Here is a 21262-nt window from a genome sequence, read left to right as displayed (position 1 = left end):
TTGGGCTGCTTCTCACCTCCAGCCTGCCCTCCTGTCCTCTGAGAGGGTTCCTTGCTTCCCCTTTATTTCCAGCAAGCCCATGGGAGCAAGGTGAGTTACTGAGGGCGATGTTTACCAAGGGCACAGTCTGGGTTTTTCCTTGGTATTTGAACCATTCTGCCTGTGGTGACAGTGCCTCACTTGGGACAGGCGCAGAATCTTCACTCTGGGAGCACAGAACATTCCCGACCCCAAATTCTGGGATTCTGGCCGAGCTGCTGCTTGACACGCTGCCACCTTGTTGCTGCCTTGTACAAGCTTCAGGGCTGGAGGAGGGAGCACAGGGGGGTAAGGACAGGGATGGACTCGGGGCTGGTACCTGTTAGCTGCAGTGCTTTGCATTCCCCAGCCACTGCCCAGGCCCTGTTCCTGGTGCCAGATGCACGTGTGAGATCTGCCTGCTCTCAGCAGGCAGTGAGAGCAGGACACCCACCCTGCAGAGCCAAGACTTACTCCCAGGGCTGGAGAAGGGCGGAAGCTGGGCTGGAGTCACCCCATTCCTGAGCCTGCTCTGGCTTTGCAGGGTCTGGGGAGCTGGGTCTGTAATGATGAGAGCAGTGCAAGCATCTGCTTGGCTGCGTGGTGCTGGCCTGTGGTGCTGAGCCATGGCTGCCAAGCCCAGCATCGCTCTGGGGATGCAAACAAACCCCACATGGCCCTGCCTCGGCCGCTGCTGCGTGGGGGGACAGGCAGCTTTCGTGGCTGTGTCCATGAAAACTCCTACGTGTTTCTCCTGGAGCAGCCAGAGCTAATTCAGACCCCACCAGTGAGAACGAAGGGTTTAAATTGTCCTTTCTCAGCATCTCGCCTCTGCACTTGTCCGTGTCCCCCCGCACTCGGCCTCTGTGGAGCCAGGGACAGGGGAGGACAAGCTGGCAGGCCTTGGGTTCCGTTTCCTGGGGGTTTCTCAGGCTTTCCTGCAACCTCGATGTTTAAACTTAATGCCTTGTATTTATTCTAAAATGGCTTTCATCTGATTTCCCTCTCGGTTAACAATTTAGCTGTCACAATCAATAACGGCGAGGATCCATCCCCGGCCGCCATCAGCTCACGTTACCGTCCTGCAATTACCCGGCGGTGGCACCGCTGCCGGGGCTTTGCTGGGGAATTATCAGGTTACTAATGAAGCCCGGGCAGCGGCGGGCGGCCAGACGCCGCGGCGGTGGGCGCGATCCCCGCTGCCGCGATCCGCGGGGGGCTGCGGGGCCGGCCCGGACCGTGCGCCCCGTCGGGGCGGGCAGCGGCGGGGGAGGACCGGGACGAGCGGGACCGGGCCGCCCCCTCCCCGCCGCGCCCGCGGGCGGTGCCGCCGCCGGTGCCGCCGCCGCAGGTAGCGGGGCCCGGCGGGGCGGGCGGCCCCCGGGGCGCGGCGGGGGGGCGCCGTTTCCTGCCCGGCCCGCGGCCGCCCCCGGCGGGGGAGCGGGGCCGGCGCGGTTCCCCGCCCGGCTCCCCGCCCTTCCTGCCGCGGCCGCGGGACGCGCCGCCCGCGGGCACGGAGCGCGGCGGCGGCGGGCGGAGCGGGGCGCGCCCGCCCCATGCACCGGAGCCATGGGGGCGGGCAGCCCCGGGGCCCTGGCCGCCGCGCCCCGGCCGGCGCCCAGGCGGGCAAGGTGAGCGCTGCCGCCGCCGCCGCTGCCGTCGGGGCCGGGAGCGGGGCCGGAGCGGGGCCGGGCTCCCCGCGGCGGCCGGTACCGGGGCTGGGGCCGGGCCGGGGCCGGGGCCGCTCGCTGCCTCCCGCGCCAGAGGGGTGGATTTTTCCATCCCGGCGTTTTCTGGGGCGTTTTGTGCTCGGCGGAGGGAGAGGGGGAAGAATTTCGATTTTTAATTACTACCATTAAAAAAATCAAATTTGCAATTCTTTGGGTGGCCTGATGGATTCCCTGATTGACAGCCGGAATTGACACTCTGGTACCTCTTATCTCGGGCATTTACGGCAATTTCTAATTGCAGGTAGTTTGGGGGGTTTTTCAGCGCCTTGGCTCGCATGGGAACCGAGCGATTACTTCAAGAGGCCCGGGTTAAGTGCAGGCAGGGGGAGAATTCAATCCACATTCAAATTGCTTCATTAAAGAGACGCAGCTTTTGTTGCAAAGGATTTAAATGGCCACTAGAAAGTTCTTATTTATTGTTTTGAGGCGGTTTATATAGGGTGCCCCGCGCTCGCCCGGCGCATGGAGCCGCAGCCTCCCTCTCCCGCTCTCTCCATCAAGGTGATGCCGCCGGAGCCGCTGCCCAAGGGGAGCGCCCGCTGTCTGGACCCGCACTCCCGAGCCATGGTAAGCGGGGCCGGGGGTTGCGGGTTCCGGCCGGGACCCTCCGGGCCGGGAATGCGGGACCGCACTGGGCCGGGGGTGCCGGGGGCTGCGGGGACCCTCCGGGATCCGCTGGGCCGGGGGCTGTGGGGACGCGCGGGACCGGGGATTTCGGGGTCCCGCCGGGGATGTCAGGGGTTTGTGCGAAGCCGCCGGGCCGGGGATGCCGAGGAGTGCGGGGAGCCGGCGGGGCGCTGCGCTTCGGTGCCGCGGGGAACGGCGGGGCCCCGGCTGACGGCCCCGCGGCGGCTCTGCCCGCAGTCGCAGCCCGACGGGGAGCCTCTGCCTGGAGCCCTGGAGAAGGAGGACGCCCGCTCAGCGCCCAGCACCCCTTCCACGCCGTCCGTCTGCTCCCCGCCATCCTCCTCTTCCTCCACGCCGTCGGCCGGCAAAAACGTCTGCTCCAGCTGCGGGCTGGAGATTCTCGACCGGTACCTGCTGAAGGTGAGCGGGGCGGAGGGCGGCGGGGGCGGCGGGGGGCGGCGGGTGGCCCCGGGTCTCAGCCCCTTCTCTGCCGCAGGTGAACAACCTCATCTGGCACGTCCGGTGCCTGGAGTGCTCCGTGTGCCGTACCTCGCTGCGCCAGCAACACAGCTGCTACATCAAGAACAAGGAGATCTTCTGCAAGATGGACTACTTCAGGTAGGGACCGGGCCGGGGCCGCTCCGGTGGGCTCAGCCCTCGCCGGCTGCCGCGGGGTCGGGACCGCTCGGGCGCTGCCGTGGGAAGGGTTGGAAAACCCGCCGGGCTCCCTGGAGCAGCCGGGTGGGAGATGAGCCTCGGGAAACGGGGAGAAAAGAAGGAAGGGAGTTTGGGGTGCCACTGCACAACCGCCCGGAGGGATTCCTGCCCTCTGGCCGGGCTGTGCGGGCCGCCCCGGGCCCCTGCTCCTCCCGGCTCGGCGGCCACAGCGCCCGGCTCCCCGCGGCGGGGAAAAGGGGCTCGAACGGCCTCGTCCCGGCTCCTGCCGGAGGGGAAATAGGTGCTGCCAGCCTGCGGTGCCCAGCTTTCGGGGAGCCCCTGTCAGCGCTGTGGGCCCGCAATGGCCGGAGCGCCCGCGGCGGGAGCGCGTTACGGAACGGAAACGAACGGCGGGCGGCAGCTGCGGCCGGCGGGGCTCGGCGGCGGCCCCGGGGCTCGGTCCGGACCCGCACGCCCGGGACAGCCTGTCCCGCAGGGAGGATGTTCTGGCTTCGAGAGGCTTTCTGTTCTAAACCTTAAACCGCTAATTTCCCCCCAGTTAGACTCCCACGAGGGGACTGAATATTTTGAGCTCCTCGCCGGGGTTTAACTAAACATTGGAACCCCCGCTCTGATTTTCCCCATCCTACCAGGATGAGGGAATGGTGTTTGACCCGGGAGGAAGAGGAATGGCGGGCAGGAAATGGGAATGACCCCGGCGGGGCGCGGGGGGCTCGGAGCATCCTCCGGCCGCGGCAGAGCTCGGGGCTGCCCCGACGACAGCGGGCAGGGGAGCTCGGGGGGCCCCTCAGAGATTCCCCCGGTGTTTTTTGTTGAAGGGTCTGCGATTGCCCGATTTTCCGCAGCTCAGCCCCTGCCTCCGCCGGGCTCGGTGCGGTGCCACCGGCAGTGCGGGGTTCGGAGAACCGGGTCGGTCCCGAGGCTGCGGTGCTCTGAGTCTTGCCCTGTGATGGGTTTTGTTGTTGTTGTTATTACTATTATTACTGTTATTATTGTTATTATTTTCAAACCGCAATTTTCGGTGATTTCAGCGAAATTTCCCCCACTCAGCACAGAAAGGCACAAGGGGGTCCCGGGGCCGCGGTGCTGTTTTGGAGCACTTTGAGCGTTTTCATTCATTTATCGCCGTTCTGGTGCCGTTCATGTTTGGTTTCTTTTTCGTTTGTTTTTGAGAGCGTACCTTTCCAAAGGCGGTTTTAAAGTAGCGCCGGAATCTCGAAATGACCTTTGAGCAAATATGTATAATAATAATGTTGAAATAAATCTGTTTTGCGATTTTCCCCGTCCGAGAAGCTCCGAGCCCCTTCCCCGTTGGGAGCAGCCAAGCTCTGCCCGCTGGTACCGGCGGGACCAAGGGAAATAAAACGAAAATCGCGGAAGCCGCCGCACGACGCTGCCGGTTCCTGCGGCACCCGTTCGGGGGGCGCGGGGGCTCCCAGCTCGCGCTCCGAGCTTTCCTTTTCCACTGAAAGGTGGGGGTTTGGAGAGATTTTTAAATTTTATTTTGGTGAATCTCTGAGCGGCGGCGGCGGCAGCGGTGGCGCTCGGAGCCCGGCGGGTGCGGAGCTGCCTCGCTGCCCCCGAGCCCGCGGGGATCAATGCAGCCCCCGCCGAACCCCGGGCCGGCCCCGCTGAGGTGCTCGGGGTGCTGGGCGGGGGTCGCTCCCGCCGCCTCCCGCGGCAGAACCCGCCGGGCTCAGCCACCGCCGTCGGTGCCGGTGTGCGGCCGGGAGCCGCTCGGCAGGGCTGGGATCCCTCCCGCTACCCCGGCAAACTCGCCCCGCTGTCCATTCTCTCGGTCACCTCCTGCAGCCACCCAGCCCTGGGAGCATCCTGGCGGCATCTTGCTGACTCCAGCCAGTGGAACCCGGTGCGTGGCACGGGCTAAACCTGATCCTCGGGATGGATTTAGAAAATTTTATTTATTATTTGAGGCAAATTAAATGTGTGGGTTTTTTGGGTTTTTTTTTTAAAGCAAAGCAGAAACCCCATCCTAAGGCATGTGGTCCCTGGAGCCAAGGCAGAGGGAAGGGACAGTGAGATGCTCTGCACGGGTCACACGGATGCTCTGCATTCCTCCGACACCGGGGCTGCTGGGGGACGATGAGGATGAAGGCTGTCAGGCACGGGGCTGTCATGTCACAGCCCCACTGCCCACGGGGAGTGTGGTTAGGCCCGCTCTGTGCAAGTGTCCCTTCTCTGTCCTCGTGAGGGGCTCTGTAGGTGCTGGCTCTGCCGTGACTCCGTGGCCTCATGTACATTTTTAAGCAAATGCTGCTGTTTCCTGTGTCTTGTCAAATAATTACATTTGGCATCTAAGGCTCCAGCGCTCCAAGGAGAACCAAATTAGAATTGGAGCTCATTGAGCAGAACACTGTGTTCCCAGCCATGCAAGGACTGCTCACAGCCAAGCTCCCAGGGCTCCAGTTGTCCAGAGGCCCGGCGTGATCCTGGTGTGATTCCTGCTGTGCCCTTGGTGGGCAGGCTGCAGGCAGGTGACCCTGGGGTCCCTGGCCTGGCCGTGGCTCAGGTGGCCTTCATCCCAGAGGTTGTGTCCCTCCAGGATGATGCTCCAGCTCAGGCATTGCAGTGGCACAGCATGAAGGTCCTCGCTGAGGCACCGCTGCTGCTCTGCTGAGGGACTGGGCAGATGTGAGCTGCAGCTGGCTCTGAGGGCTGTGCCAGAGGCTTCCGACAGGAGGGGACAGGACCCAGGAGGGGACAGGGATGTTTGAGCTGTGCGTGGCTCTGGGGCTGGGTGCCCCTTGCCCTGTCCCCACAGGCAGGGATGGACAGGAGGGCTGAGGGAGCTGTGGCACCTGGGGACAAGCGGCGTGGGAGGGACAGGATGCACCAGGGGCGTCCTCCCGCCTCTGCTCTTCCTGCGCCCCAGATGATGCGGCTGCCCTGGGGGAGGTGGGATGAGTCTTCCTGGGATGAGTCTTCCTGGGATGAGTCTCTCTGGATGAGTCTTCCCTGGTAACGTTGCTGTCAGTTTCTGTCTCCCAGAGTTAACCTTTGGGGAGAGCATCTGCTCACCTGACCACAGACCATGCACGCAGGGCATGAGCCCATGGCTCTGCTAGCGTTTGGTGATGCTCCAGTTTGTGCCACCATTCTGGGCTTGGACAAATCCTCTGGCTCTGTGTTTCTTGCTACAGTGTGGCCCTGTTCCCATGCCCATCCCTGTCCCTGCTAGGCAGGTGGCAGGAGTCCTGTGGAGCCCCTTTCCTGGGGCTCTTAAGGCCCTCACCGCCCTGCGAGCTCAGTGAGCTAAATCCTGTGTTGTGTTTGAGCTGTTATTTGCACTGCTGATGGTCAGGGCAGATTTCTTGCAGGCATTTCTCTCCCCGTTGCTGTGTCCCTGGCAGTGGTGGTCCCTCAGTGTCAGCTCTGTGGGGTGGCAGTGGGTGCTGGTGCTGGCCCCAGCCCTGTCTGTGCTGGCTGCAGCAGTGCCGCAGATGGGAGTTGGCCGAGAGCCGCAGGCACAGCGGCACTGCCGCTGCTGCTGCTGCTGCTGCTGCAGGCTGTGCAGCCCCGTGCCCGGCTGTGCTGAGCCTCAGCCTCTCTGCAGGTTCTGCTCATGGCATGGCCCTGCAGGGACAGGGACAGGGACAGGGGCATCAGCCTCTGCCTGTGCTGCTGCCACGGCCACGAGCCCCCGCGCCTTTCAGCAAACCCTGTCCGGCTCCCTGGGCACTGCTGCCAGCCTGGAGGTCCTGCCCGCTCCTCAGGAGATGCCTGGGTGTCTCCCCAGAGCCCAGCTGATGTGTGACGGGGATGTGTGACCTTTTCTGGGTGGTGCCTCAGTTTCCCCTGGCCGTGCTGTGCTCCCCTGGTTGGGGTTGGAGCAGGGAGCGGCGATCACCACGTGCCATTAGCTCCGTGCGCCTGCCCCTCGCCTGATACTGCTCAGCAAGTACCACTGTTTACATAGCACATTGTTCAAAGTAATTCAATTTACAGGAATGATCTTTATTTCTAAATAAAAAATTAATACAGTTCTTTTGTTTGTGCGTTTATATAAACGAGCTGGCACAAAGTCAGTTTACAATGTTCCCATCTGAAGTAAATTAGTGAAGTCTCTTAGCTAAGTCTCTGTATAATTTCAGCACAGAAATGTCCTCTTTTTTTTTTTTTCTTCTTTTTGGTCAGCTATGGTCAGGCTGAAAAATTTAGACCCTTCTTTTCCTCCCAAATAGTTTTGCTATTAGTAATCCCAGCACAGGACAGTATTTCCACATCTTGCTGGGCCCATGGTGGGCAGCAATTCCGTGGTGTGGGGTCAGGCAGGGGCAGCACACTGGCCCTGGTGGCCTGGGCTCTGTCTCTGCCTGTGTGCAGAGCTTGGGGCTGCTCTGGCCACTGAACTGAAGGGTTTGTGCTCTGAGGTCTCTCCTGTCGCTTGCTGTGGTCGTTCCTTGTCGGTGTTTTGTGCCCGCACTGAGAGATGCTGGAGCTGCCCGGGCAGGGCTGCCTGTGCCTCTGCTTCCCGCTGTGGTGAGGGGCTGGCAGGAGCCCTCGGGAGCCTGAGGTGACAGTGGCAGTGCTGGAGCTGCGTGGGGAAGTGCATTGACTCTGTTGGAGCCAGTGCCACTTCTGGGGTGGCAGAGGAGATTCTCCCTTCTCTCCTGATGCTCCTGCTGCTGTTCATTGCATTTATTATTTCAAGCAGCAGTAGAACTGAAAATGCAGATATCGAACCTGGCTGGCACCTCATGTCAGACACTGACTTGGGGGTTCAGGGCCATGGGGGCACATCTGCTGCTCCCTGTGAATCACCTGCCCTCCTGTCAGCATCCTGACAGGAATGGGGGTTTTCACACAATCACCTGGTGAGAGGATCCTGCCTGTCTTGTTGCCTCTTGACTGTGCTGAGCTACCTTCCAGCATAGCTCACTCCAGCACAGTCATCATCCTCTCACAGTGAGGAGACCTCCTCCACGGGGGAAAAAGCAGATGTGTGCGCCTGTACGTGTGAGGAGAACACACATGGTTTGATTTATGGCAGCGGGAGAGAACCAGCTCTGACACAGTTTCCATCCCAGTGTCACACTGGCTGTTATCAAAATAAAAAACCCACGGGCTGGGAAGCTGATTCACAGGGCTGCAGTGAGTTACACCCACTGCTGCCCACACTGCTGTCACTGCCAGGGCACGGGCACTGCTGGGGCGGCCCCACTGCATCTCTGCATGCACAGGTGCTGTGGGACTTGGGGTGTCGGGGTGAGCAATGGGGTCGGCAGCAGCACCTGCACCCCGCCCTGATGCTGCTGCCCTCCATGCCTGCCCTCCCTTGCCTGCCTTCCCCTGCTTGTCCTCCCCTTCCTGCCCTCCCTGCCTTTCCTCCCCTGCCCTCACCCATCTCTTCTCCCCGCAGCCGGTTCGGTACCAAGTGTGCCCGCTGTGGCCGGCAGATCTACGCCAGCGACTGGGTGCGGCGGGCGCGGGGCAATGCCTACCACCTGGCCTGCTTCGCCTGCTTCTCCTGCAAGAGGCAGCTCTCCACGGGCGAGGAGTTCGGCCTGGTGGAGGAGAAGGTGCTGTGCCGGATCCACTACGACACCATGATCGAGAACCTGAAGCGCGCGGCGGAGAACGGTACGGAGCCTCGCCCAGGGAGCGCCACGGTGTCGCCGTGCCCCAGGCTCACCCTCAGCACAGGGGGTTGGGGAGGGTTCCAGCGTTCCAAAAAGGGTGATGGGTGGTCCTGGGGGGCTTGAGCACAAAGGCTCTGTGCTGGCAGAGGGCTCGTGGGGTGGCCAATGTGCTGGCAGCACCTGCAGCTTGTGGCAGACCTGTGTGCCCTGGGCAATGCCAGGGACCAGTGCCTGGTCCTGCACAGCCTGGAGTGCAGAGCGTGAGGAACCCACTGGGATTTGAGGCGGTGAGTCATAAATGGAGAAGGTGGGATTGGTGGTTGGACAAAACCTTCCCATCATTTTCCACCCGCCCTGCCCATGTGGGGTTGTGCCACTCCCCGCTGGACAGCGCTGTGCCACAGCCAGCTGAGCTGGGGACACTGGGTCACTGCAGCTCCTGTCCCTTCCCCAGCCTCCTGCATGGCAGTGCCCAGAGAGATGCTCAGAGGAACAGATTTGTGGGCTTACTCCAGAGTGGTGCTCAGGGAGGCCGGGCAGTGCCAGGGCCTGTGCTGTGGTGGGAAGTGCTTCAGCACATGGTGGGCACAGGGAGTGACACACCATGTCCCAGCCCATGCAGCATGTGGAAACCATTAACAACCTGACAGGAAAATAATATGGTTCAGTTTACTGTGTTTGAGAAAGAGAAAGAGGATGGAAACAGAGTGCCCAGTTGGGCTGGGAGAGTCCTGGATCAGGATGTGGCTTGTGACGTGTTGGTCCATCTGGTCAGCTGCTGCAGGGCATGAGGGAGGTGATGGGGAGCAAGGATGGAGGGGGAGAAGCCACGTGTCCTGGGGGAGCAGAATGCTGTGAGGACAGCAGGGCCTGGCACTGGGGAGTCCTGCAGAGCTGCTGCCCTGGCTGAGGGCTGGGATGGTGGGTTTGCTGCTGCTGCTGCTGCTCAGAACAACCTGCTGGTGTGGGCTGAGCACCAGTGTTGGGAAGTGCTGGGGCACCTGGTGAGTGTCAGGTGTCACTACCTGTGTCCAAGGGGTCTTGAGAAGGGGGTGGGATCACTTTGGAGAGCTGTAGTTGCTGTGGAGTTGCAGGGCCACACTCCCCCCTCCAGTAATTACCCAGCAATTTCTTCTGCACATGAGGTTTTACATACAAGAAAAATAAACAGATGTTGCTGAAGTCAGAGTCCCATTCATCATCCGAAAAGAACAAGTCAAACTATATGAGAAAGTCCTTCAACTCAAGCCAAGACAATCACAGCCTGGTCCAGCTCGTGCAGGCGCATCCTGGGAGTGGGGTGAGCCCAGCCCTGCTCGCTGCCCTCCCTCAGAGGGGCTTCACCCACCCTGCCCGAGCAGCCAGGCTGGCACGGGATGCAGCAGGGCCCTGGCAGGAGCCAGGCTCTGGGCACCTCTCTGAGGCTGCACAGCAGCAAGAGCAAGGCTGAGCTCACCCCAACACGGGGCTGGGCAAGGGGGAGGTCAGTGTCCCCTGGAGTGTCCCCTGGAGTGTCCCCCTTAGTGTGGCTGCTGCTCATGCATGGTCACCACAAGGCCCTGGGGATGGTGCTGCTCCTGCTGCTGCTCTGGGACCCAGGAGGAAGAGGAAGGTGAGGGTGCTGGGACAGTTTGGGGCTGGGGAAAGGAGCAAAGAGCCCGTTGAAACGCTCTGAGCAAATGAAAGGACTGATGGAGGCAGCGCCCACGAGGGAAAATGGCGTCACAGGGGGCAGCAAGGGGCAGCAGTGATGGATGTGGGTGAGCCTGGCAGAGACAGGGTCCCTTCCCAGCCACTCCCTGGAGAATGTGGCCAAGTGGTGACCAGGAGTCAGGGCCAGAGGGACATCAGTGCTTCCCTCACACACCACCTTGACCTCTTCCTGCTGCTGTCTCCCCTTATTCCCTGTGGCTTCCAGCACTTGCTGCATTTTTCTTAATTCCACAGTAAACTCTTGGGGAATGGTTGTTTCTCCTTCCCTGTGTGTGGAGGGGCTCAGCAGCCCAGGGCAGCTCCTGGGTGGCTATGCTGGCTCCACTCCTTCAGCTCCCACTGCAGCAGGAGGTGCTTTGGCTGTGCCAGGCTGTGATGCCAGGGCTGTTGTCCCCCCTGTTGAGGGGATGCCCTGGGTGTCCCACGCTGTGGTGCCAGGGCTGTTGTCCTCTTGTTAAGGGGATGCTCTGGGTGTCCCACGCTGTGGTGCCACCAGGTGTGGAGTCCCCCAGAGCAGCAGCTGCTGCACGTGGTGGGGCAGGCAGGCTTCTGCCCTGTGCCTCAGAGGGTTCTCTCCTGCAGGCAATGGGATCACGCTGGAGGGGGCTGTGCCCTCGGAGCAGGACAGCCAGCCCAAGCCAGCCAAGAGAGCCCGCACCTCCTTCACGGCCGAGCAGCTGCAGGTAGGGCGGGAGGGCCAGGGGGCTGCGGGGGCCGGGGCTCCCCAGCCTCACCCGAGCCCCTCTCTGCTCTGCTCTGCTCTCCCCACAGGTGATGCAGGCACAGTTTGCTCAGGACAACAACCCCGACGCACAAACGCTGCAGAAGCTGGCGGACATGACGGGGCTGAGCCGCAGAGTCATTCAGGTGAGGCAGGGACGGGCAGGGGTGGCCACCATGGGCTGAGCAGGGCAGGCAGGGGCACCTGGAGGCTGGCACCAGCCAGGGCTCACACTCACAGCCCATGGCTCCTCAGCATCCATCCAGCAGCTCTGAGCTGCCTCCCTGGTGCCGTCTCCTCTGCCCCCGCAGTGAGGCCAGCGCCGGTTCCTTCTCTGTCTCGCTCGTGGGGTTTCTATTTGTTTTCCCCTCTCATGATGCAATGAATCAAAACCCCAAGAGCCCCAGCCATCCACAGTAAATCACTGGGTGGGAAAGCTGCTGTTAGCAGCAGGTCCTGGAGCTGTGCTCTGTCCCAGCCGCTGCCGGAGTGTGGGAGCTCCCCCGGCAGCCGCCCCTGCCACAGAGGCAGAGTCAGAAAACATTGGCATGGAGAAGTTTAAAGAAAAAGGGGTTTTGCGGCTCCAGGGGACACTGAGGCAGGGAAGTCCCCACCCCTGGTGTGGGAGGGGAGGGCGGGTGGTGCCTGGGGACTGAGAAGTGTCCCCTCTGCAGCTCCCAGCTCCCACACAGCCCAGCTCTGCCTCTTGGTGACATTTGTACTCATCACTGTACCGTTCTGCTCACATACATTCTGCATACAATAAAAACACGAGTGGTTAAAATACATTTGGAGCTTTCATCCGAGATTGTTTTGCCAATGACACTTTTAAATTTTGTGTGTGAAAATCTGGCTTGAGCCTCTGTTATTGAGATTTTTCATTCAGCTAAAGATCAAGCAGGCTGCACACCGGGTGATTTTTTATGTGGATGTTTTTTAAAGGCACTTTGAACAGGAAACAATTTGTCAAATGCTTAGACTGTTTCCTTCTCTATGGTCCAGTGTGCTCTGCCTTGGAGACTTGATCTTCACTGAGTCTTGGAGAAGGTTTTTACTCACAACTATCTTTAAGAAATTAGGGCATAAGAAACAGATCACCTCTTTAGCATAAAAAAATCCTTTTCTATACATGTTTTAACTCTAGGATGGAATTCCTAAACTACTCCTTTAATTAGAAGCAGTGAGATATGATCAGAGATCTCATACCTGCTGCTTTTCATTCCTTTGGTAAAAACTTGAAAGAAACACCCATCCAAGGACCCTGGTGAAGGGACCACATTTTAACCCAATTGTCTCTCAGCTGTTACAGCACTCGCTGCTTTCTTTTCAGGTTTGGTTTCAAAACTGCAGAGCTCGCCATAAAAAACACACCCCGCAGCACACGGTGCCGCCCTCGGGAGCGCCCCCGTCCCGCATCCCCTCCTCGCTGTCCGATGACATCCACTACTCGCCCTTCAGCAGCCCCGAGCGGGCCCGGATGGTGACGCTGCACGGATACATCGAAAGTAAGAGATGGCAGGGCTGGGGCAGGGCTGGGACAGGGCTGGGGCAGGGCTGGGACAGGGCTGGGCAGGGGCAAAACCCTCCCGGTGCTGCGGGTGCGGGGATGGTGCCCCTGCTGCTGCTCCTCCTCCTTGTGTCTGATCAGCTTTGCCCTTGGGATTAACTCATCCCCAGCAAAGTCAGTGCCTGGGTTTCACTGCCTGCTCCTCGGCCCTCCTGTGCTCTGTGTCATGGAGAAGAGCTGTGAGTGTGCCCCTTGGGGAGGGCTCGGTGGTCAGTGGTCTCCTTCCTGCTCAGAGTTGCTTTCTCTGTTCCCAGTGAATGATTTGTGAGTGATGGGCAGCTTTGGTCATGCCTGGACAGAGGTTTTGGCTCTGTGGCTCTTGAGAGGTTTCTCCCCCTGAGGTCAGGGCTGTGCCCCAGCCCTGAGCCCTGCCTGCTCCCCGCTGGTCCCGCAGGAGGGCTGTGGTGCTGTGGGCTGTGATGCTGTGGGCTGTGTTGTTTGCAGTAACAGAGGCTGAAGCCCCTTCTCATCCACAGGTCAGGTACAGTGTGGACAAGTGCACTGTAGACTTCCCTACACTGCTCCACCAGTGCACCTCAAAGCAGACATGGAAGGACCACTGTCTAATAGGGGTGAGAAGGTAAATGTAGTCCCTGCTTCAGGCTCTGGGGCCAACCCTCACTGTAGCAAAGATTTGTGTGTAACATCATTGCCACCTCCTGTCAGCGTCACTGCTTCTCCATGACCTCCACAGCTGCCACCCACCCCTGTGTCTTCCCTTAGTTTTGGGGGCCCTAAGGTTGATGTACCCACTATTGGTCAAAATGGCACCACTGTGTTTTCCCTCACTGTTGTGACCTGCTGGGACTCTGTGCCTGCATCCACTGAGGGCTCTCACATCCTCCTGCCTGGATCCTCCTGCCTGGATCCTCCCTGGTTTCCCCTGCCCTGAGCTCTGTCTGTTCCATTCCTCAGGCACCTGCACATGTGGTCAGTGTGAGCAGCACCTGGCTGTGAACAGCAGAGCAGGGAGGACCTCTGGCATGTGCTAACTTCCCAGTTTTCCACGAGTTAACAAAAAAGATTCATTTCTTGTGGGTTGCAGTATTGCTTAAAAATAATAACAACTGGCTGTTACAATATCTGAAGCAGGAATGTTATTTCACAATGTCTGGCCAGGAGACAATATTGCTTGTTGATATTTTTCTGTTCAGCTCTTACAGTATCTGTTCTAACACACAGCTTATTGGGGCAAGAGTTCTCAGACATGCTTAGGTTTGGAAGATTTTATTTAGGACCCCAGTTTCGGTGAGTTCCTTCTGAGGGAACACTGAGCCTTTGGCAACTCAGAGTGGTTTTAGCTTTTGTCTTTACTGTTAGAAGTTCTCAGCACCTCTCTTTTCAGAGCTCTCTCTTCTCAGTGCAGCAGCTTATTGAGCTCTGTTTCTGTGGGCAGAAGCAGGGGCATAGCAAAGATACCTTTTCAGTCTAAATTCTACCATTTTGTCATATGTGCCCAGCAAGCTGCAGAGTTTTCAGACAATATTATACAGTCCTGGTGCTGTTGTTAGGGAGTCTTCACTGCAGCAAGCAGCTCCTGATTTAAATGCAATTACTGGCTCACAGCTGTTGCAGAACAGGGTTCTCAGGACACGGAGCTGCCCCCCAACCAGCTCCTTTTCTAAACAATCTCTTGCATGTTGAATTCCTGAAAACTGAAGTAGCTTTTTTTTTTTTTTTTTTTTCCCCCACATCCAAAAATTTTTAAAAGCAGAGATAGCTGAGATCCTGGGAAAACACATTTCAACGCTGAGTGTGTGTTTCCCTCTGCTTGTGGGGCAGCCCCCCCCTCCTCTGGGGGTGCCCAGAGCAGTGGCTGGTGAGAGGTGAGCAGCCCAGCAGCTGCTTCCCCTGGACAGTGCAGTGTTTGAGGGCAGCCCGTGCTGGCCACTGAATGAGGTGGGCACTTAGGATTGCTGGGCATGGCCTTTGTCCTTCTTGGTAGCTGCTGTATCAGGGAACAGATGAATGAAGTGCCGTTTTTGGGGTGCTGCCCGGTTGCGTTTGGTTCCACAGCCCAAGGTGTGGTGCATTTCTCCTGTCACCTCCCACCTGGGCTCCTCAGTGGTGGCTCCTTCCCTGGGCAGGGCTGGCAGCTCCTGGGCAGAGAACATTTCCAGAGAGGGTTTTCCTGCCAGGAGGTGGCTGCCCTGGCAGAGCCCGTTCTGCTGCTCCCTGCAGCACAGGGCCATGGCCAGGGCTGTGCCTCTGACGCTTCCCTTTCCCCCCCAGGTCATCCTCTTCCAGTACTGACTGCGAGGGCTCTTCCTCAGCTGCCCGTGGCCCTGCCAGCCCCGCTGCCGCCCCTGAGCCGCTGACAGCGCCCGGCCCTGCGGGAGCAGCTCAGCCCCAGCACTCTCAGCTCCTCCCATTGAGCAGCACCTCACGCCCGCTCCGACTCCTCCAGCGACACTCTGTGTATGTGTGTGTTGAGTGCACAGTTACATTTTACACTTGTTTCTTGTGGACTTGTAGAATGACCGTGAGTCTCTCCAAGGCAGTGCCAGACACAGTCAAAACTGGTGACTCTGCTGTGCTTGCAAGTCTTGCTCCCAAACCCACGGGAATATGAACAGCCCAGAACACGCCGAGTCTCAGGGGGGTCGATGATCGCCTCTGGACACAAAGGAAGGAGGAATTTTTGTGGTTTGGCCTGATTCTCTTCTTGCACCAGTGAAGCAGTTCCTGGACATCCCTCCTTTTTTCCACTCGCTTGTGCGAAATCTGAAATTGGCTTTTTGGCTCAGCAACTCGATGTATAGACAGACCTTCCTGAGCCAAACTCGCAGGTAGCTGAGACTCCACTGAGTGGAAAACATGATGCCAGCTGGAAATAGGCAGTTTTTCTTCCTCCTCAAAGTGCTTTAGAATCACATGTCCTTTGATCACTCAAAGGTAAGTAAATCTTAGTGTTTTTCCCCCCGTTTTATAGGAGGGGAAGCAGAGATGTCCTAAACTGAGAGGAACCATGAGGGTTGGTGGCAGAGCCAGGTTTAGCACCCTGAAGTTTTTGATTGCTGACTTGTTCTTAGAACACTGAGTATCTCTCTCCTCTCACAGCCATCTGCCAAATCTTTTTTTTTTTTTTTAAGTTTTTTACTCTCGTTCTTTATTAACAAGCTACTTTATTTCCTTGGAGTCATATTGGATCACAAATGGGTGATTTCAGAATGTACCTACAGAAAACTCTCAGACAATCCATACTCTGGGACTGGGAAATGCTCGATGGAAGGTGGCCATAAAGGTGTAGAAATGTTCTGCCCAGCTGTGGACTCAAGTTCAGTCAGTGGGAAGAGTTGGGTAGAAACTGGAGCCCAGTTAAAAAGGTGAAAGGCACAGTAAGGCCAGCAGAAACCATCACTAGCCAAATGGACAGCAAGGGGATGGCATCTTCCTTAGTCTGGCAGCCTGGCTCTGATCCCCTCTGCCCTCCTGGTCTCCCTTGCTGGGGTTGGGCTGTCCCAGGCCCTGGGATGAGGGTGCATCCCAGGAGAATGGCTGGGCTCACAGGAAGTGCTCAGCAGTCTGGCCCCAAGTCAGGAAAAGGACTCCAAAACCATCCCATCCTTCGTTGATGGTAATAATGAAACAAAGCAAGAGACCTCTGCCAGCCCTTCTCAGTTTGCACCGAGCCAGGAGCAGGTCTGTGACAAAACCTCTCTCCACGCAAGCACATGGGTCTGTCCTGCTGTGAAGTGTCTGTGAGGCCGCTCTTCCAAGAATGTGAAAGCCTCCCCTGAGCCACAGCCAGTGAGGGATGTGACTGAGCCGTGCCCCAGGAGCAGGAGATGGGAATCCATCTGTTACATAACTCGTTTTTAATGGGAACTGTAGATACACGTGTTCTCCTCTCCGGGGGATCCTGGATCAATCCAGGTGGGAACCATCCCACAGCTCTGGCCAGCCCACACTGCACACGTGGGGAGCCTTCTCCTGCCTGTGTCCCTGAACTCTGTGTGACACCAGCAGCCAGACACGGCTGCACTGAGCCACCAGGAACACCCTGAGAGCAGCGTGGGGAGATGGGGATGCCTGCTGAGGGGGCCACTGGCATCTCTTGGCTTGAGAAGCAGCTGAGTACAACACACTTTGATATTGGTTGGAGCAACTCCACACACACAAACACCCACGCACACCCTCCTGTGTGTCTGTGCACTGAGAGTGATGGCACTACCTCGGACAGCTGGGCCAGTACCTGTCAAACTGCAGCCAGCAGCTCTAGTCCCAGTTCAAAGTAACATTAGAAAGGAGAGAGGGGAATTAAGTCCACAAAGTGTTATTGTCACCTCCAGATGTGTGAGTGACCATTTCCAGAGTGTGACCAGTGACAAGGTGCTGCCACATGCCTGACCTGACTGGAGCCACCTCTGCAGAGGTGTCCCCTGAGGAGGGGACAGTCAGCAGGTGCACCACGTGCATCCTTTTTGTCCTTTTCAGAGAATGAGGGAAGGATGAGTGCTCCCTTGGCTGGCTGTTGGTGAGTGTTTGTCATCACAGGTTGAGGTGGTTGCTGTGTCAGCCTTGAGATGCTCGTGGGGGCCGGGGGGGGTCACCAGGGCCTGACTTTGTTCTCCATTTGTGCTTGCACATCCTAATGACCATTTAGTTGTGGAATTAGTGCCATAAAGGAATGGGTAGTTATTCCATTTGACACAGAAGGAGAGATTCAGGCTGTAACTTGCCCTGACATCCCACAGTCTCTGAGATTGCCACAACTGTTCTGTTGAGGGAGAAAAGGGTTTGATGTGTTTCTCCCTTCTGTCTTGGCAATGCAGTGAAAGGAAAACTATGAAATATGTATTTGCTAAATACCAACTCGATCAGAAAAACCCCACTTGGGAAATGTCCTGGGTATCCAAGGGTCTGTAAGCAATGCCATGGCAGGGCCGAGGGGATGTTGGTGTTTCTCTCCAGGGATGTGGGCTCACCACAGACTGTGCTTGGGGCACTTCCCCCCATAAGTAGCCAGGAGCAGCTTTGCTAATTCAGAAATCAGGCTCTGTTTATATTAAGCCCAAATTGTTTGCAAAAACTGGAAGCAATTCAGCTTGTGCAGTTTTAGAGCTAATTATGTGTATGGAAAATACTCAACTGTACCAAGAATGTAAGAAATCTTCTAATTTATTCAATACATTGTTTCACAACATATTTCACACTGACTGTTGCCACTGAACCAAACCTTATCTCAGGTCATTTGCATTCATCTCCTGTCTGTGGATTTAAAAAAAAAATAAAATTAAAGTCATTCTCATTTTCTTAGTTTATTCAGTAATTGCCAGATGGGTTCTGGTGCAGCAATGCAGACTCCACGCACTAAACTTTTCCAGTTGCTATTTACAAACCCTTTTGCAGACAGAATCCACTGAAGACAGCCAGTGAAAGGCTCTTCACTCCAGTTTAATAAGGTGACTAACAGAGCTTGGCTCTGGGAGTGGGATGGTTTCAGCTTTTATCACCAGTGGTTTTTCCTGGCTCATGCTGGTTAGCCCAATGCCCGAGCTAAAGGTGCTTACAGAACTCACTCGTTGGGACAGGGAGTGGGAACCAATCCTGCACTACTATCAGTGATTTATCTGTAGGATGCCAACTAAACACCAGTTTTATTTCATCTGCCAATCATTTTGTTGTAGCATGTTGCAATTCTGCATGTCTTGGCTACAATGGTTAAAAAATTTTTTCTCTGAATGAGTGGACAGTCAAGACTAATATTTATTTTAAAAAAGTAAAACAAAATTGTAAGCACTTTTTGTAAAACCAATGTCTGTTTTGTTACATACTTTTAATGTTGTGCTTTGTAAATGTCTTATTTGTGTAATAAATAAAGTTAATGCAAGTAGAAGTGCTGGCACTTACATCCAGAAAATGATGTAATTCCATTTTATTTTATTTTTAAATACTTTCTGGCTTACTAATCAAGCAGCAACCCACCCAGTTTTCCTCTTTTATTATTTTGTTAAACTCTGGCTTCAGGAGAGTTCAACAAACGTTCGTAGTAAATGGATATAATTTCCTAGTTAGCAAACCCGTCATTAAAGAATACCTCTGGTGTACATTATTACAATGATCAATCAATATCAAAGTACTGAGCAAAAAGAGAGGAAAGGAATTCACCAGGACAGCTAACTAAAATCTGGGAAAATAATGTTGATTAAGATGGATTTGAATGACTTCAACACCGAATCCGAGGCACTCTTTTTAACAAATTGTTTTCAGGCTTAATAATGTTTATACATACTACACTGCACACCTCTCAGGAATATTATTGTGAGTACAGTCGGCTTTTTTGCCGTGGCTTTTGCTCAGCATGACTGATTAAATGATTATTTCCATTTTTCTTTGAGCTGACAAAGATGACAGAAAGATTATATTCCTGTCGAGGGAAAGGGTGAGACAAATCCACGAGGACAAATTGCATTTATTGTGAATCAGATTACCTGCTTTGCTGGAATATTGTCTAGGAGAGGCTGTGTGATGGTTTTGGTTCCTCCTCAGCTGTTAAATCCCAGGCTTTCCGGCAGGTCCGAAGGATCCATTCATGCTCATCATCGTCTGAAAGGGAGAGAAAGGAACCTTAAATATCCCTGTGCCACACTGCTCCTTGCACCCTGGGCTCCAGTCAAACAAGCCATTTTTCCTTGAAAAATAAATCCATCTTTTAGCCATGGGCGTATCTTAGAACACTTTTTTTTTTTTGTGTTTGTTTGAAGGATCGTGTGCTGTTGTGTGGGAATTTGTCAAGGCAGGAGGTACTGGCTCTGTGGCAAGGACTGATTATTCATCTGTTTGATAAGCTTAGCTTGGGTGAGCCACGAGATTTACATGTATAGATTTTATATTTTGCCTTTTTGGGCAAAACACGCAGGAGAAATGTTGAAACTATCAGAAATGAAGACAGGCATTTTTAAAATACTCTGGCTGTGTTGCTTGTTGGTTTATAAAACGTGAAGGTAAAGAAAAATTGTCAGTAAAATCCCAGGTTCTTGTCTTGGAGCTTTTCTTTCCGTGCTGTGCCTGGGGTGTATGTTGTGGCAGGTATTGATAAGCTGATGTAGTGGCTGAGATATTTTAGACCAACTCCTGTGTCCCTTGTTAGTATTCATGTCTGTCGTATTTATTCTGAGAGCATAATGACAGTGTGGAAAGAAAATAAAAGCAAAGACAATGTAGGAAAAAACAACTGACCAGCAAAGTTTGAATAGTAATTTTCTGCGTGATTTACAAAAAAATAGCTTGGTGAATGTTAAGTTGTGGCTTCTTAATTTCAGGGATTTAAATTGTCTTGTCTCCAAAAACTGTTCTGCAGCCTTTTCCTTTGTGTTTGTGTAGGAGAAAAGAGATCTGTGTATTAAACCAGGAAAAACAAACTTCAAAAAGCCTTGGGGAAAAAAAAAATCAAAGTATTACTTACAACAATACCTGTATTTATTTTTATACAAATGAAATATATTCGAGTTGCTTCTTGTGTTTACCACTGTCTTAACAAATTCATATTAGCTGCTTGTGATGTGTGTAAAAATCTGAATTTTGAGGGTTCATGGCAGCCCTTGTTACGTACAGGAGCAGATGACTGGGAGGAGGATGGAGCCGAGGGGCTGTGACCCCTGGGACCATCACGGTCCCATTTTTTCCCCCTGCTGAGCACCCTGCCTAGGCAGGTCAAACAAAATGGAGAAAGAAGCATGTTGCTCCTCTAGGAGTCAGATTTTCGTGGAGATTTTTGATTGTGGAGTTGTACCTTTATGCTGAAGTGACAGAGGAGCATTTGAAATGCAAAGGGTAGGAAGGTGCTGGGAATGAAGTGTTAGGTTAAGAAGTTTCCAGAGGGGTATGTGACAAATTCAGATGCACAAGTTTGGGGGTTAATCCTGACTGTGATGGCTTGTGAATCAAGCTTTGTCTTTTCTTTTTTCTTCCCCCTTTTTTTTTTTTTTTTTTCCCATGCTGCCCTCCCTTTTCTCTCATTGCTGGCTGCGAGTTGGGTGCACACCTGAGGTGCTGCTCACACCCAGCTCTGCTGGCACCCTGGTGCAGGCAGGAATGGTGCCAAGGTGCTTGGCACCTTTAATGACTGCAAAACAGTCATCATTTGGATGAAATAGCTAAGTTCAGCTCTTTCTGTGTTTCACTGATTTTTGTTTTGTTATTCCTTAGAGATCCACAGATACATAACAAAATATCCTGTTAATGGCACATTTCTAATTTGGGTGTAAAGTAGGTGAAAATAGATGCTGAAAAAAAAATGCTAAAAGGGAAATTAAAAACATGAGCACAGAATCTTGCTTAAAGACCATGCAATTCTCACAGGCAGATTCCACCCGAGGGCTGCAACAGGAATGCAAATGTGGTCCTTCAGCTTTCTTAAAAACAACATCCAAGCCATAATCAATGTGCTGGCTTTTGTTCTATGCACGAGGTGGTTGAGATGTATCACGTGAGCCTTGCCTGTGACAGATATTGTCCACTCTGTGTGGCTCCCTGGTTTTAGCTGGAATTGCCTTAACTAAAAAAAAAAGATAGTTTAACTGAGCTTGTAATAATTGCATGTAAAGGAAACTTTTGTCTGTTTCTGTCATGGTGAAGGAATAAGAAAACTTAGAGATGCTGTGCA

General features: G+C 55.2%; 2 protein-coding genes across 6 annotated transcripts in view; one reads left to right on the top strand and one right to left on the bottom strand.

Moving 5' to 3' along the window:
• Nucleotides 1-1490: 1490 nt before the first annotated feature.
• Nucleotides 1491-18493, top strand: LHX6 (LIM homeobox 6). Of its 4 annotated transcripts, none has more exons than XM_071454288.1 (10): nt 1491-1649; nt 2175-2315; nt 2613-2795; nt 2872-2993; nt 8434-8654; nt 10949-11049; nt 11138-11233; nt 12418-12592; nt 13131-13234; nt 14887-18493. In XM_071454288.1, the coding sequence occupies exons 1-10, from the start codon at nt 1575-1577 to the stop codon at nt 14905-14907; spliced, it is 1239 nt and encodes a 412-aa protein (XP_071310389.1). In that variant the 5' UTR covers nt 1491-1574; the 3' UTR covers nt 14908-18493. The 4 variants fall into 4 exon arrangements, with proteins under 4 accessions (XP_071310389.1, XP_071310391.1, XP_071310392.1 ...); XM_071454290.1 differs by having other exon boundaries at nt 1495-1649; nt 2250-2315; XM_071454291.1 differs by having other exon boundaries at nt 1517-1649; nt 2188-2315.
• The window catches only part of MORN5 (MORN repeat containing 5), a 14832-nt gene continuing 11327 nt past the window's right edge, over nt 17758-21262 (bottom strand). For both annotated transcript variants that reach the window (XM_071454293.1, XM_071454294.1), the window contains exons 5-6: nt 19089-19203; nt 17758-17865 (exon numbers count right to left, since the gene is read on the bottom strand). In XM_071454293.1, the coding sequence (XP_071310394.1) occupies nt 19109-19203 (95 nt within the window). In that variant the 3' untranslated portion in view covers nt 17758-17865; nt 19089-19108. The remainder of the gene's footprint in view (nt 17866-19088; nt 19204-21262) is intronic.

Source organism: Agelaius tricolor, unplaced genomic scaffold (genome assembly GCF_023055355.1).
Source record: "Agelaius tricolor isolate 1412-34295 unplaced genomic scaffold, bAgeTri1.0.p SCAF_38, whole genome shotgun sequence".
Classification (NCBI taxonomy): Eukaryota; Metazoa; Chordata; class Aves; order Passeriformes; family Icteridae; genus Agelaius; species Agelaius tricolor.
The sequence above is the reverse complement of the archived record's forward strand: the minus strand, read 5'-3'. Positions and strand labels throughout refer to the sequence as shown.

Coding starts and splice junctions, on each gene's coding strand:
- LHX6 (XM_071454288.1), top strand. CDS start 1,575: ATGCACCGGAGCCATGGGGGCGGGCAGCCCCGGGGCCCTGGCCGCCGC. Junction 2,994..8,433: donor TGCAAGATGGACTACTTCAG/GTAGGGACCGGG, acceptor TTCTCCCCGCAG/CCGGTTCGGTACCAAGTGTG. Junction 12,593..13,130: donor GCTGCACGGATACATCGAAA/GTAAGAGATGGC, acceptor TCTCATCCACAG/GTCAGGTACAGTGTGGACAA.